At 43.9% G+C, this 15,000-nt stretch overlaps 1 protein-coding gene across 1 annotated transcript in view; it reads right to left on the bottom strand.

Moving 5' to 3' along the window:
* Positions 1-10,674, bottom strand: part of LOC120064861 (plasma membrane calcium-transporting ATPase 2-like) — a 116,841-nt gene extending 106,167 nt beyond the window's left edge. Inside the window, 5 exon segments of the mRNA XM_039015452.1 lie at positions 2,658-2,900; positions 3,573-3,787; positions 5,363-5,527; positions 9,146-9,176; positions 10,621-10,674. Coding sequence (XP_038871380.1) covers positions 2,658-2,900; positions 3,573-3,787; positions 5,363-5,527; positions 9,146-9,176; positions 10,621-10,674 — 708 coding nt within the window.
* Positions 10,675-15,000: the final 4,326 nt, after the last annotated feature.

The following is a 15,000-nucleotide window of genomic DNA, read 5'->3' as shown; positions in this document are numbered from 1 at the left end:
CCAGTCCAGCTGTGACCAGACTCCAGACGATATTATAAAGAGTCTGCCTGGTGGTACACTACTGCACTTCTACTGCACTTCTACTGCACTTCTACTGCACTTCTACTGCACTTCTACTGCACACTACTACACGTCTACTGCACACTACTACACTTCTACTACACACTACTACACTTTTACTACACACTACTACACTTCTACTGCACACTACTGCACACTACTGCATTTCTACTGCACACTACTACACCTCTACTACACTACTACACTTCTACTGCACACTACTACACTTCTACTGCACACTACTACACCTCTACTACACTACTACACTTCTACTGCACACTACTACACTTCTACTGCACACTACTACACCTCTACTACACTACTACACTTCTACTGCACACTACTGCACACTACTGCATTTCTACTGCAAAACACACTTCTAGGTGTTTCAGGAGGTTCAATGGGTTTCAGGTGTTTTAGGGGGTCCGTTTGTTTCAGGTGTATCTTGTATCTTACCAGTATATTGTTGGTGTAATATCTCAGTATCTCAGTGTGTAGTTGGTGTAATATCTCAGTATCTCAGTGTGTAGTTGGTGTAATATCTCAGTGTGTAGTTGGTGTAATATCTCAGTATCTCAGTGTGTTGTTGGTGTAATATCTCAGTATCTCAGTATGTAGTTGGTGTAATATCTCAGTGTGTAGTTGGTGTAATATCTCAGTATCTCAGTATGTTGTTGGTGTAATATCTCAGTGTGTAGTTGGTGTAATATCTCAGTATCTCAGTGTGTTGTTGGTGTAATATCTCAGTGTGTTGTTGGTGTAATATCTCAGTGTGTTGTTGGTGTAATATCACAGTATCTCAGTGTGTAGTTGGTGTAACATCTCAGTGTGTAGTTGGTGTAACATCTCAGTGTGTAGTTGGTGTAATATCTCAGTGTGTAATTGGTGTAATATCTCAGTATCTCAGTGTGTTGTTGGTGTAATATCACAGTATCTCAGTATGTAGTTGGTGTAATATCACAGTATCTCAGTGTGTAGTTGGTGTAACATCTCAGTGTGTAGTTGGTGTAACATCTCAGTGTGTAGTTGGTGTAATATCTCAGTGTGTAATTGGTGTAATATCTCAGTATCTCAGTGTGTTGTTGGTGTAATATCACAGTATCTCAGTGTGTAGTTGGTGTAATATCTCAGTATCTCAGTGTGTAGTTGGTGTAGCATCTCAGTGTGTAGTTGGTGTAATATCTCAGTGTGTAATTGGTGTAATATCTCAGTATCTCAGTGTGTTGTTGGTGTAATATCTCAGTATCTCAGTATGTAGTTGGTGTAATATCTCAGTATCTCAGTGTGTTGTTGGTGTAATATCTCAGTATCTCAGTATGTAGTTGGTGTAATATCTCAGTGTGTAGTTGGTGTAATATCTCAGTGTGTAGTTGGTGTAACATCTCAGTGTGTAGTTGGTGTAATATCTCAGTATCTCAGTGTGTAGTTGGTGTAATATCACAGTATCTCAGTGTGTAGTTGGTGTAACATCTCAGTGTGTAGTTGGTGTAATATCTCAGTGTGTAATTGGTGTAATATCTCAGTATCTCAGTGTGTTGTTGGTGTAATATCTCAGTGTGTTGTTGGTGTAATATCTCAGTGTGTTGTTGGTGTAATATCTCAGTATCTCAGTGTGTAGTTGGTGTAATATCTCAGTATCTCAGTATGTAGTTGGTGTAATATCTCAGTATCTCAGTGTGTAGTTGGTGTAATATCTCAGTATCTCAGTGTGTAGTTGGTGTAATATCTCAGTATCTCAGTATGTAGTTGGTGTAATATCTCAGTGTGTAGTTGGTGTAATATCTCAGTATCTCAGTGTGTAGTTGGTGTAATATCTCAATATCTCAGTGTGTAGTTGGTGTAATATCTCAGTATCTCAGTATGTAGTTGGTGTAATATCTCAGTATCTCAGTGTGTAGTTGGTGTAATATCTCAGTATCTCAGTATGTAGTTGGTGTAATATCTCAGTATCTCAGTGTGTAGTTGGTGTAATATCTCAGTATCTCAGTATGTAGTTGGTGTAATATCTCAGTATCTCAGTATGTTGTTGGTGTAACATCTCAGTGTGTAGTTGGTGTAATATCTCAGTATCTCAGTGTGTTGTTGGTGTAATATCTCAGTATCTCAGTGTGTAGTTGGTGTAATATCTCAGTATGTTGTTGGTGTAATATCTCAGTGTGTAGTTGGTGTAATATCCCAGTATGTTGTTGGTGTAATATCTCAGTGTGTAGTTGGTGTAACAACTCAGTATGTAGTTGGTGTAATATCCCAGTATCTCAGTATGTTGTTGGTGTAACATCTCAGTGTGTAGTTGGTGTAATATCTCAGTGTGTAGTTGGTGTAATATCTCAGTATCTCAGTGTGTAGTTGGTGTAACATCTCAGTATGTTGTTGGTGTAATATCTCAGTGTGTAGTTGGTGTAATATCTCAGTATCTCAGTGTGTAGTTGGTGTAATATCTCAGTATCTCAGTGTGTAGTTGGTGTAACATCTCAGTATGTTGTTGGTGTAATATCTCAGTGTGTAGTTGGTGTAACAACTCAGTATGTTGTCGGTGTAATATCTCAGTATCTTACCAGTATCCTGTTAGTATAGTATATAGTGTGATAGGTTCTTACCAGTATCTTGGTGGTATACGCGCTGTTGAGGGAGATGGCGTTGACAAGGATATCCAGAGACTTAACAGACAGAAGTCCAGGGTCTGGTATCTCCTTGTAGTGGACATCCCCCACGTAGCACGCCACGGCCGTCATGCGGTTGGTTGTCAACGTGCCAGTCTTGTCGGAGCAGATGGCCGTAGCGTTACCCATCGTCTCACATGCATCCAGGTGGCGGACCAGGTTATTATCTTTCATCATTTTCTGAGGATGAAATATCAACCGTGTTGTTGGAGGTTTTAGCCTTTTGTTTCAATTCAATACATATTGTTTTTTATCCCATCAGAGGCAATTAAACTTCTCTAGGGTAGGGGGCAGCATTCGGAATTTTGGATGAAAAGCATGCCCAAATTAAACTGCCAGCTACTCATCCCCAGAAGATAAGATATGCATATTATTAGTAGATTTGGATAGAAAACACTCTGAAGTTTCTAAAACTGTTTGAATCATGTTTTAATCCAATACATATTGTTTTTTTATCCCATCAGATGCAATTAAGGAAGGCACAGACAGCACTAGAAAGATCATTTGCCGCGATATGTTTGCAACATGGCGTGCTATCATCTGCCAGAAGTAATTAGTCACAGAGATTGTACAGGTAGAACTTCTTGTTAAATAGCTTTTGGTTCTGCAACACGTCAGGTAATAGTTTTTAATGCTGCAAGACATCAGATAAGAGTTTTTTTTAAATATATATATACTTTGACAGAGTAGTTTTGGAAGTTTGCCCCCAAAAATATATATTTTATTTTGTATATAATGATAAATAGCTAGATTTTGTTTCTCTACCTTGACAGAGTAGGAGATGGTGCCGACCAGTGTGTGTGCGTGCGTGCGTGCGTGCGTGCGTGCGTGCGTGCGTGCGTGTGTACATACCTTGACAGAGTAGGCCAGGGAGATGGTGACGGCCAGGGGCAGCCCCTCGGGTACAGCCACCACCAGCACGGTGACGCCGATGATGAAGAACTTGACAAAGTATTGTACGTAGATGGGAGTGCACTCCGTCAGCCACGGCCTCTTCTGCAGGACAAAGTTGTCCACAGCAAAGTACAGCACCAGGATGATCACTGTGATGGCTGACATCACCAGACCTGGACAAGGAAATGGCTGCTTGTAAACAGATGAAAGTGCGAGATGCCTGGTTTGTTTTGGCTCATATGATAGCAAATATTTATTTCAACTTTTATCTTTAGAAATCAACAGCACAGCAGCAAATACTTCTGAATAACATTTATTTCTGTGATTTGATTTCTTGCATTCCACATCTACTCCTACATTTTCTTTCTGTGATATAATCTCCCTATTCCGTCTCAGAACGTCAGCGTAATCTGATAATCTCCCTATTCCGTCTCAGAACGTCAGCTTGATCTGATAATCTCCCTATTCTGTCTCAGAACGTCAGCGTAATCTGATAATCTCCCTATTCCGTCTCAGAATGTCAGCGTGATCTGATAATCTCCCTATTCCGTCTCAGAACGTCAGCGTAATCTGATAATCTCCCTATTCTGTCTCAGAACGTCAGCGTGATCTGATAATCTCCCTATTCCGTCTCAGAACGTCAGCGTGATCTGATAATCTCCCTATTCCGTCTCAGAACGTCAGCATAATCTGATAATCTCCCTATTCTGTCTCAGAACGTCAGCGTGATCTGATAATCTCCCTATTCCATCTCAGAATGTCAGCGTGATCTGATAATCTCCATATTCCGTCTCGGAACGTCAGTGTAATCTGAATTATATCTAGTACACATAGTAAATAAATAAATTAAGGATCATATATACAGTGCATTCGGAAAGTATTGACATTTTAGCACATGTATAAAAATTAAAAAAAATACCCTTTTACTCAGTACTTTGGCAGGGATTACAGCCGTGAGTCTTCTTGACGATACAAGCTTGGCACACCTGTATTTGGGGAGTTTCTCCCATTCTTCTCTGCAGATCCTCTCAAGTTCTGTCAGGTTGGATGGGGAGTGTTGCTACAAAGCTATTTTCAGGTCTCTCCAGAGATGTTAGATCGGGTTCAAGTCTGGGCTCTGGCTGGGCCACTCAAGGACATTCAGAGACTTGTCCCGAAGCCACTACTGCGTTGTCTTGGCTGTGTGCTTAGGGTCGTTGTCCTGTTGGAAGGTGAACCTTCACCCCAGTCTGAGCTCCTGAGCGCTTTGAAGCAGGTTTTCATCATGGATCTCTCTGTACTTTGCTCTGTTCATCTTTCCCTCGATCCTGACTAGTCTCCCAGTCCCTCCTGCTGAAAAACATCCCCACAGCATGATGCTGCCACCACCATGCTTCACCGTAGGGATGGCGCCAGGTTTCCTCCAGACCTGACATTTGGCATTCAAGCTAAAGAGTTCAATCTAGGTTTCATCAGATCAGATAATCTTGTTTCTCATGGTCTGAGAGTCCTTTAGCTGTCTTTTGGAAAAGTCCAAGCGTGCTGTCATGTGCCTTTTTCTAAGGAGCGGCTTCCGTCTGGCCACTCTACCATAAAGGCCTGATTGGTGGGGTGCTGCAGAGATGGTTGTCCTTCCGGAATGTTCTCCCATCTCCACAGAGGAACTCTGGAGTTCTGTCAGAGTGACCATCGGATTCTTAGTCACCTCCCTGACCAAGGCCCTATCGAGTGATTTGACATAATTTATCATATTGATTGATCTGCCGTACCTGCTTTGCCGATCTGAACAGCCAGCTTGGTCAGTTTCCCCTGGAGGACAGACTTCTCCTTCTTGGAGACATTTGCTTTCTTCTTTTCCTTCTCCTCCATCTCTCCTCCCTCGGCGCTCTTCAGAGGCTGCATCTCCATGGCAGCCGCCCCGTCCTGTTTCTTCACTGAAACAACCACAGGAACACAGACAGCGATTATTATGGGATGTCCCTGTGGTCTGTTCTATATAGCAAGGACCCCAACTTAGGTTGAGTCCTGTGGCCTATGCTGTAGGAAAGACCCCAACTTAGGTCGAGTCCTGTGGCCTATGCTGTAGGAAAGACCCCAACTTAGGTCGAGTCCTGTGGCCTATGCTGTAGGAAAGATCCCAACTAGGTCTAGTCCTGTGTCCTATGCTGTAGGAAAGACCCCAACTTAGGTCGAGTCCTGTGGCCTATGCTGTAGGAAAGACCCCAACTTAGGTCGAGTCCTGTGGCCTATGCTGTAGGAAAGACCCCAACTTAGGTCGAGTCCTGTGGCCTATGCTGTAGGAAAGACCCCAACTTAGGTCGAGTCCTGTGGCCTATGCTGTAGGAAAGACCCCAACTTAGGTCGAGTCCTGTGGCCTATGCTGTAGGAAAGACCCCAACTTAGGTCTAGTCCTGTGGCCTATGCTGTAGGAAAGACCCCAACTTAGGTCGAGTCCTGTGGCCTATGCTGTAGGAAAGACCCCAACTTAGGTCGAGTCCTGTGGCCTATGCTGTAGGAAAGAACCCAACTTAGGTCTAGTCCTGTGGCCTATGCTGTAGGAAAGACCCCAACTTAGGTCTAGTCCTGTAGCCTATGCTGTAGGAAAGACCCCAACTTAGGTCTAGTCCTGTGGCCTATGCTGTAGGAAAGACCCCAACTTAGGTCGAGTCCTGTGGCCTATGCTGTAGGAAAGACCCCAACTTAGGTCGAGTCCTGTGGCCTATGCTGTAGGAAAGACCCCAACTTAGGTCGAGTCCTGTGGCCTATGCTGTAGGAAAGACCCCAACTTAGGTCGAGTCCTGTGGCCTATGCTGTAGGAAAGACCCCAACTTAGGTCGAGTCCTGTGGCCTATGCTGTAGGAAAGACCCCAACTTAGGTCGAGTCCTGTGGCCTATGCTGTAGGAAAGACCCCAACTTAGGTCGAGTCCTGTGGCCTATGCTGTAGGAAAGACCCCAACTTAGGTCGAGTCCTGTGGCCTATGCTGTAGGAAAGACCCCAACTTAGGTCGAGTCCTGTGGCCTATGCTGTAGGAAAGACCCCAACTTAGGTCTAGTCCTGTGGCCTATGCTGTAGGAAAGACCCCAACTTAGGTCGAGTCCATCCATTGAAGTAAAAGACGTTATGGAAACCAGTGACGCTCTAAGCACTGCCCAACAGAGACAGTGGTTGGTACGTATATCCTCTTGGATACATTGCTATGTTCAACCAGCCTTTAACCTCTCACCACAACTGTCTGAAGAAGTGATCAATTCTAGTTAACTAAACTAGTCAGGGGAAAAAAAACACGTGTAGGTCGACATTTTTAAAAAGTTTCACATTTCAAATAACATCAAAAATAGCAAAAGAGTTTGAAAGAGAATTGTTGTTAAAAAGGTTCAGGGAATGTCATCCTTTGGATCCGGTGTAAGACGAGAACAAAATGCTGTTCTCAGCAGAAACGTTGTTGTCCAAGGTTAAAAAGGTTAAAGGTTAAAGGTTGTCCAAGGTTAAAAAGATACCGCTCACAACACTCAATCAACATCCTTCCTTAAAGTCATTTAATTGATGTGTTCTTTGTTTTTAATAAATTTTTACATTTTACATTTAAGTCATTTAGCAGACGCTCTTATCCAGAGTGACTTACAAATTGGAAAGTTCATACATATTCATCCTGGTCCCCCCGTGGGGAATGAACCCACAACCCTGGCGTTGCAAGCGCCATGCTCTACCAACTGAGCCACACGGGACCTATTAACCTATTAATCATTAATCATTTGAATCTTCACATTTGTATCTGCGTGTAGAAAACATTCACTATTCTTCAGGAGAATAATAACTGAATAACGATTTGCCCTTGGTTACATCATCACAGTACAATGTAAAGCACTTTGAGCCCTGTACAGAGAAAGCCCTGTACAGAGAGAGCCCTGTACAGAGAAAGCCCTGTACAGAGAGAGCCCTGTCAGGAGAAAGCCCTGTACAGAGAAAGCCCTGTACAGAGAAAGCCCTGTTCAGAGAGAGCCCTGTACAGAGAAAGCCCTGTACAGAGAAAGCCCTGTACAGAGAAAGCCCTGTACAGAGAAAGCCCTGTACAGAGAGAGCCCTGTCAGGAGAAAGCCCTGTACAGAGAAAGCCCTGTTCAGAGAAAGCCCTGTTCAGAGAGAGCCCTGTTCAGAGAGAGCCCTGTACAGAGAGAGCCCTGTACAGAGAAAGCCCTGTTCAGAGAGAGCCCTGTTCAGAGAAAGCCCTGTACAGAGAGAGCCCTGTACAGAGAAAGCCCTGTTCAGAGAGAGCCCTGTACAGAGAAAGCCCTGTTCAGAGAAAGCCCTGTACAGAGAGAGCCCTGTACAGAGAGAGCCCTGTACAGAGAGAGCCCTGTTCAGAGAAAGCCCTGTACAGAGAGAGCCCTGTTCAGAGAGAGCCCTGTTCAGAGAAAGCCCTGTACAGAGAGAGCCCTGTTCAGAGAGAGCCCTGTACAGAGAGAGCCCTGTTCAGAGAAAGCCCTGTACAGAGAGAGCCTGCTAGCTAGCAGGAAAACCTTCAAGATGAACACTATCTATCTTGCTCTGTCTTTCTCTCTCTCTCTCTCTCTCCAAAGTGATTGGAACAACCTCCGGGCAGACTGACCTCTAAAAGAGAGAGATACCGAGAGAGAGAGAGAGAAAGACAGAGCAAGATAGAGAGAGAGAGAGGAAGACAGAGCAAGAGAGATTAGAGAGAGAGAGACCTTGAGACATGCTCATATAGAGCTGAGACATCCACAACACTGCAGCCCGTGACAACAACACTGCAGCCCGTGACAACACCACTGCCGCCCGTGACAACAACACTGCAGCCGGTGACAACAACACTGCAGCCCGTGACAACACCACTGCCGCCCGTGACAACAACACTGCAGCCGGTGACAACAACACTGCAGCCCGTGACAACACCACTGCCGCCCGTGACAACAACACTGCAGCCCGTGACAACAACACTGCAGCCCGTGACAACAACACTGCAGCCGGTGACAACAACACTGCAGCCCGTGACAACAACACTGCAGCCGGTGACAACAACACTGCAGCCCGTGACAACAACACTGCAGCCGGTGACAACAACACTGCAGCCGTGACAACAACACTGCAGCCCGTGACAACAACACTGCAGCCGGTGACAACAACACTGCAGCCCGTGACAACAACACTGCAGCCCGTGACAACAACACTGCAGCCCGTGACAACAACACTGCAGCCCGTGACAACAACACTGCGGACACAAGACGTACATCAGGTTGAATGGATGTTTACTCAACATCAGAAGTATGTTAGAGACTTAACGTTAAGGGAATGTTAGAGGATCGTTAGAGCTGGGGTTGCAAAATAATGATAACTTGCCCCAAATTCCTAGGTTTTCCAGGAAATGAATATTCCCGGAATCAGAAGGGAATAGGCATGAAATCCGAAAATTTCCAACCATGATTTCTGGAAAAGCTGGGATTTTTTTGGGGGGGGGGAAAGTTACAGGAAATGTGCATCCCTAGTTAGAGCACAAACCAAACTAGGAGGGAGGGGAAAGTTGAAAATAGGTTACCTTTAGTCTGGTTGTTCTCCATATTCCCATCCTGTATTTTACCTACGATGGAGACATACGAGACATAGAACAATAAGAACCGACAATAAAAACAAACACACAATCATCGCCAGGACATTACAGTGAAATAAACATAAAAAGGAAGACAGGAATAAAATGAATATTTATTTAACATTGTCATGACAGTCACATACATAACAGAACAGCTGCTACTTAATGAGGTGAAGCTCTACTGCAGGGGATGCTAATTTAGATGTCAACTCATTTCTAATTTGTGGTTACGAGCTAACGAAATTGTTGTGTTTTCGCCTGGGCTTGCTAGTGACTATTAGAAATAATGTCAATCAAAATAGATAATTGATAATAAAACTAGATTTGCAAATAATGTGACTATGCAGTAAATATTTAAATGTCATCTTTTGAAAGGTTTCCTAGCGCTTGTGCTAAACGATTAACTGACATTTCATTTTTAGGGGTTATTTAAACAACTAATTGAGCGACGTCGGATCAATTACTTGAATTCCATGTATTTATTTATTTATTGTGAGCCCAATGCGCTGTTTCTCTAGAGAGAAATCAAATCATTCACTACATAAATCAAGTCAACAACTATGTGGGACGCTGTCGTTTTCATTACGCAAATATTCAACCTAGTTAAACGCGGTAATTAACTACACTGACAATAATCCATTGTACCATAGTTTTCCCCCGGCTCAGACGGATCAGAGAGGAAGAGGCGAAGCGAAAGGTTTCATTCTCAACCAGAATCTGTCCAAAACAAGCCCAATGCGTTTCTATGGGTGACCTAAACTTGTCGCCTGTCTTCCCGCCTTTGGGACAACGACTCATTGTTGGGGCGGAGCCATGAGCATCTCGTCATTATACACAGATCTCTGGACTGATAGACTCCTGCTACGTTAGGTTACATACACACAGAGCATCTCGTCATTATACACAGATCTCTGGACTGATAGACTCCTGCTACGTTAGGTTACATACACACAGAGCATCTCGTCATTATACACAGATCTCTGGACTGATAGACTCCTGCTACGTTAGGTTACATACACACAGAGCATCTCGTCATTATACACAGATCTCTGGACTGATAGACTCCTGCTACGTTAGGTTACATACACACAGAGCATCTCGTCATTATACACAGATCTCTGGACTGATAGACTCCGCTCCACTGCATCCCTGTCGATGTGATGGGTCGTCTCTCGCCCCTTCCGTTCCTCTAAATCACTCCTTGTCTTACTGATGTGAGGAGAGTTTTTCATGTAACCGCACTGCCAAGTCTCTGCCTCCCAGTAGGCCTGTCTCATTGTCCCAAAAAAGGCACTCCATCCGTGATCAGGCCTAAGACCTTTCCATCGTCAGCAAACTTGATGATGGCGTTTTGATCGTGTGTGGCCACGCAGTCGCGTTTGACAGGGATTAAAGGCGGGGACTAAGCACACTCCTTGCATCACCTGTGGCCGTCCGTTCATGAGTCCAGAATCCATTGCAGTGGAGTTGTTCTCCATGGGTTCCTGAGCTTTGTATGAGCTTGAGTGACTATGTGTTGAACACTGAGCTGTATTCATTAACAGCATTCCACATAGTTATGTCCCCTCTTGTCCAGGTGGGGCAGGCATGTAATCTGTGGATCTGTTTGGGGTGGTATGTGAATTGGAGTGGGTCCAGGGTGGTCCCTGTGATGATGTTGTTGTGTGTGTCATTGACCAGCCTTTCAAAAGCACTTCATATTGCAGATTGTATTGCTACAGGGTTGAGTAATTTTGCGGGTTACCTGATGTTTTCTTGGAACCGAGACAATGGTGCCAGCTTTGAAACAGTGGAATTACAGACTGAGACAGATCGGTTGAAATTTCTGTGAAGACACTTGGCCAGCTGGTCTGTGCATGCTTTGAGATCGTGCCCTTGTATCCATCTGCCATGATGGACTTGTGATTGTTAATCTGTTTAAACGTTAATCTCATCAGCCACGTAGAGTGAGATCACACATCATCCTGACAACTGTGGCTTTCTACGTCAAGACACAGTGTTGTATTCCTCAAAGCGGGCGTAAAAGCAATTATCTCCGTTGGGAGTTCTGCATCACCGAGCATCTCACGCTGGGTTTCCCTTATCTGTTATCGTCTGCATGCCTGCCACATACGACGAGCGTCGGAGCCGGTTTAAAAAAAGGATTCCTTCCTCCTCTTCCCTCTTAAGCTTGTCCCCTTTGCATGTTTTATGTATCGCCTGAGGTTTTAGGAGGGGGCTTCTATATGCATACCTGTCCATTTGACCAGGCCCTATAGGCACTACTGCAAGAAGTGCACTATGTAGGTGATAGGGTCCTATTGGACCACATCCCATGTCCAGACATCTTTCTGTCCTCCATATTAACCTTCCATGAATCTTCCCTTCCCTTTCGTAACACTGTCTTTCTACATATTCTCCATCTTGTTTCCTCATAACCACCCCTGTGTATTAGGGTCTCTAGGTCAGAATATCTCCGTTCAAGTTTACGGATCCGTATCTTTTATTGATCGTCTGATTGACTGTTGACTAGAAATCACCAATACATACTGAACATATCCCCATTTACCATTAGAGCTCACATTCAACCATCAACACCATGTAGCTACTGCCTGTCACACCAGGTAACTACTGCCTGTCACACCATGTAAGCTACTGCTGTCACAACCATGTAACTATGCCTGTCCCACCATGTAACTACTGCCTGTCACAGAACCATGTATCTATGCCTTTCACTCACGCCATGTGACTACTGCCTCACACCATTTAGCTACTCCTGTCCACCATGTCTACTGCCTGTCACACCATGTAACTACTGCTGTCCACACCATGTAACTACCTGCCTGTCACAACATGTAGCTACTAGCCTGGCACACACCATGTAACTACTGCCCTTCACACCATGTAACTACTATGCCTGTCACCCATGTAACTACTGTCTGTCACACATGTAACTACTGCCTTTCACACACCATGTAGCTAACTGCCTGTCACACCATGTAACTTCTGCCTGTCACACCATGGTAACCTACTGCCTGTCACACCATGTAACTACTGCCTGTCACACCATGGAACTACTGCCTGTCACACCATGTAACTACTGCCTGTCACACCCATGTAACTACTGCCCGTCACACCATTGTAACACTGCCTGTCCACCATGTTAACTCTGCCTTTTCACACCATGTACTACTTGCCTGTCACACCATTAACTACTCTACTGCCTGTCACACCATGTTCTACTGCCCTTTCACACCATGTAACTAACTGCCTGTCACATACACCATGGTAACTACTGCCTGTCACACCATGTAACTACTGCCTGTCACACACCCATGTAACTACTGCCTGTCCACACCATGTCACTACTGCCTGTCTCACCATGTAAATACTGCTGTCACAAACCATGAACTCCTGCCTTGTCATACACCATGTAAACTACTGCCCAAGATGTCACACCATGTAACTACTTGCCTGTCACACCATGTAACTACTGCCTGTCACACCATTAGTATACCGTCAACATGTTTCTTTTCATTATAGATTCAATGTCTGCTTCCCAGATGGGACCCATGGCTCCTATGTAGTGCTCTGCTGTTGAGAAGGGCCCCATGGGGTTCGGTCAAAATAGTGCACTTTGTAGAGTACAGTGTGCCCATTGGACGTAGTAATTCGTTTCTCAAGACACCTGAGATTTGTTTCCCTCTTCATACAAGTATTCCCAAAGCTCAAGAAAGAGTATTATCTCCTGTCCTTGAATTACCAGAGCTTGATATGTAGCTACCTGAAAGGTTTCTCTCTCTGTATGGTTCTAGAGTTCCTTCTCTGTTGTTTCTAGAGTTCCTTTCTCTGTATGGGTTCGGATTTCTTCTCTGTATGGTTCTAGAGTTCTAAGTCTCTGTATGGTTCTGATTCTAGTCTTGTATGGATTCTAGAGTTTCTTCTCTTATGGTTCTAGAGTTTCCTTCTCGTATGGTTTCTAGAGTTCTATCTCTGTATGGTTCAGAGATTTCCATCTCTGTATGGGCTTGAGTTCTATCTCTGTATGTTTCTATAGTTCTACTTCTGTATGTTTCTATAGTTTCTATTCCTTCCTGTGTAATGGGGGGGTTTGCTTTTTTTTTAGAGTTTCTATCTCTGTATGGTTCTATCTTCTATCTGTATGGTTCTATAAGTTCTATCTCTGAATGATGCTTGAGTTCTTCTCTGAATGGTTCTAAGAGTTCTATCTCTGAACGGTTCTAGCGTTCTATCTCTGTATTGTTCTAGAGTTCTATCTCTTATTGGTTCCTAGAGTTCTACTATCTCTGAATGGTTTCAAAGTTCTATCTCTGCATGTGTTGTAGGTTCTATCTCTGCATTTGTTCTAGAGTTCTATCTCTTTATGGCTCTAGCGTTCCATCACTGTATGGTTCTAAGAGTTCTCTCTCTCTCTGCTGTGTTCTAGAGTCATGTTCTGGTGTATCGGCAAGAGTTATCTAGCTGCATGTTCTATACGCAGGAAATTCCTGGAAGATCACACCAGTGTTTCCGTCCAACATAGGGATCGTGATGACCTACGGTATAAGCGTATGCCATGGTAATCTATTTTTAGCCCTGTGAAGAGAACAAGACACAACTGATAAATATGGCGATATGGTGTCATGCTCACTCTCACGTTCAATTCTCCGTCCTCTGGGGAATGCTGACGAGTTTTTTTTGAGGATCACAACTGGTTTAGGTGTGTGAGTGTTTAATCAGACCTGTTTAGCTAGCCACCTTGCCTCTAAATGATGCTCCACTTCCTCATCATGCTTGTCATTATGCGTGTACTGTACTGTGTCCTGGTTTACACCACCTAATGAAGAATCAGTTGCTGAGTACCAATGACCCTAATCCCTATATTAGATACACACTGATGCCTTGCTCTCTCTTGGTTGTATCTGAGCGTACCACGGTCATTCTGACGATATTCTACTAGAAACTATGTCTATCAGACACTCAGACACCCTTAAATATACACACCTCTCTCTCTCTCTCTCTCTCTCTCTCTCTTCTCTCTCTTGGTTTGTACTGAGCGTACCACTGTTCAATCTGACTCTATTCTACTGAACTCAGTCTTCATACACTCAGACACCCTGAAATATCACACTCTCTCTCTCTCTCTCTCTCTTCTTCTCTCTCTCTCAATTCCAATTCATTCAATTCAGGGCTTTATTGGCATGGGAAATATGTGTTAACATTGCAAAGGCATAGTGAGGTAGACAATAACACAAAAGTGAAACAAACAATACAAATTAACAGTAAACTTACACATACAGAGTTCAAAACATAAAGACATTACAAATGTCATGTTATCTATATACAGTGTTGTAACAATGTACAAATGGTTAAAGCACACAGTTAAAATACATAGCATAAATATGGGTGATATTTACATGTGTTGGTCTTCACTGTTGCCTTTTCTTGTGGCCACAGGTCAACAAATCTTGCGGCTGTGATGCACCTGTGGAATTTCACCCATGATATGGGAGTTTATCAAAATTGGATTTGTTTTCGAATTCTTTGTGATCTGTGTAATCTGAGGAAATATGTGTCCCTCTAATAGGGTCATACATTTGGGGGGCAAAGGAAAAGGTTCGGAAGGTGCAGCCAGTTTTCCACCTCATTTTGTGGGCAGTGTGCACATAGGCCTGTCTTCTCTTGAGAGCATGTCTGCCTACGGCGGCCTTTCTCATAGCAAGGCTATCTCACTGAGTCTGTACATAGTCAAGCTTTCTTAAGTTTGAGTCAGTCACAGTGGTCAGGTATTCTGGCCACTGTGTACTCTCTGTTTTTAGGGCCAA

This window comes from Salvelinus namaycush, chromosome 20 (genome assembly GCF_016432855.1).
Source record: "Salvelinus namaycush isolate Seneca chromosome 20, SaNama_1.0, whole genome shotgun sequence".
Lineage (NCBI taxonomy): Eukaryota > Metazoa > Chordata > Actinopteri > Salmoniformes > Salmonidae > Salvelinus > Salvelinus namaycush.
Note: the sequence above shows the minus strand (reverse complement) of the source record. Positions and strands in the feature narration are given on the sequence as shown.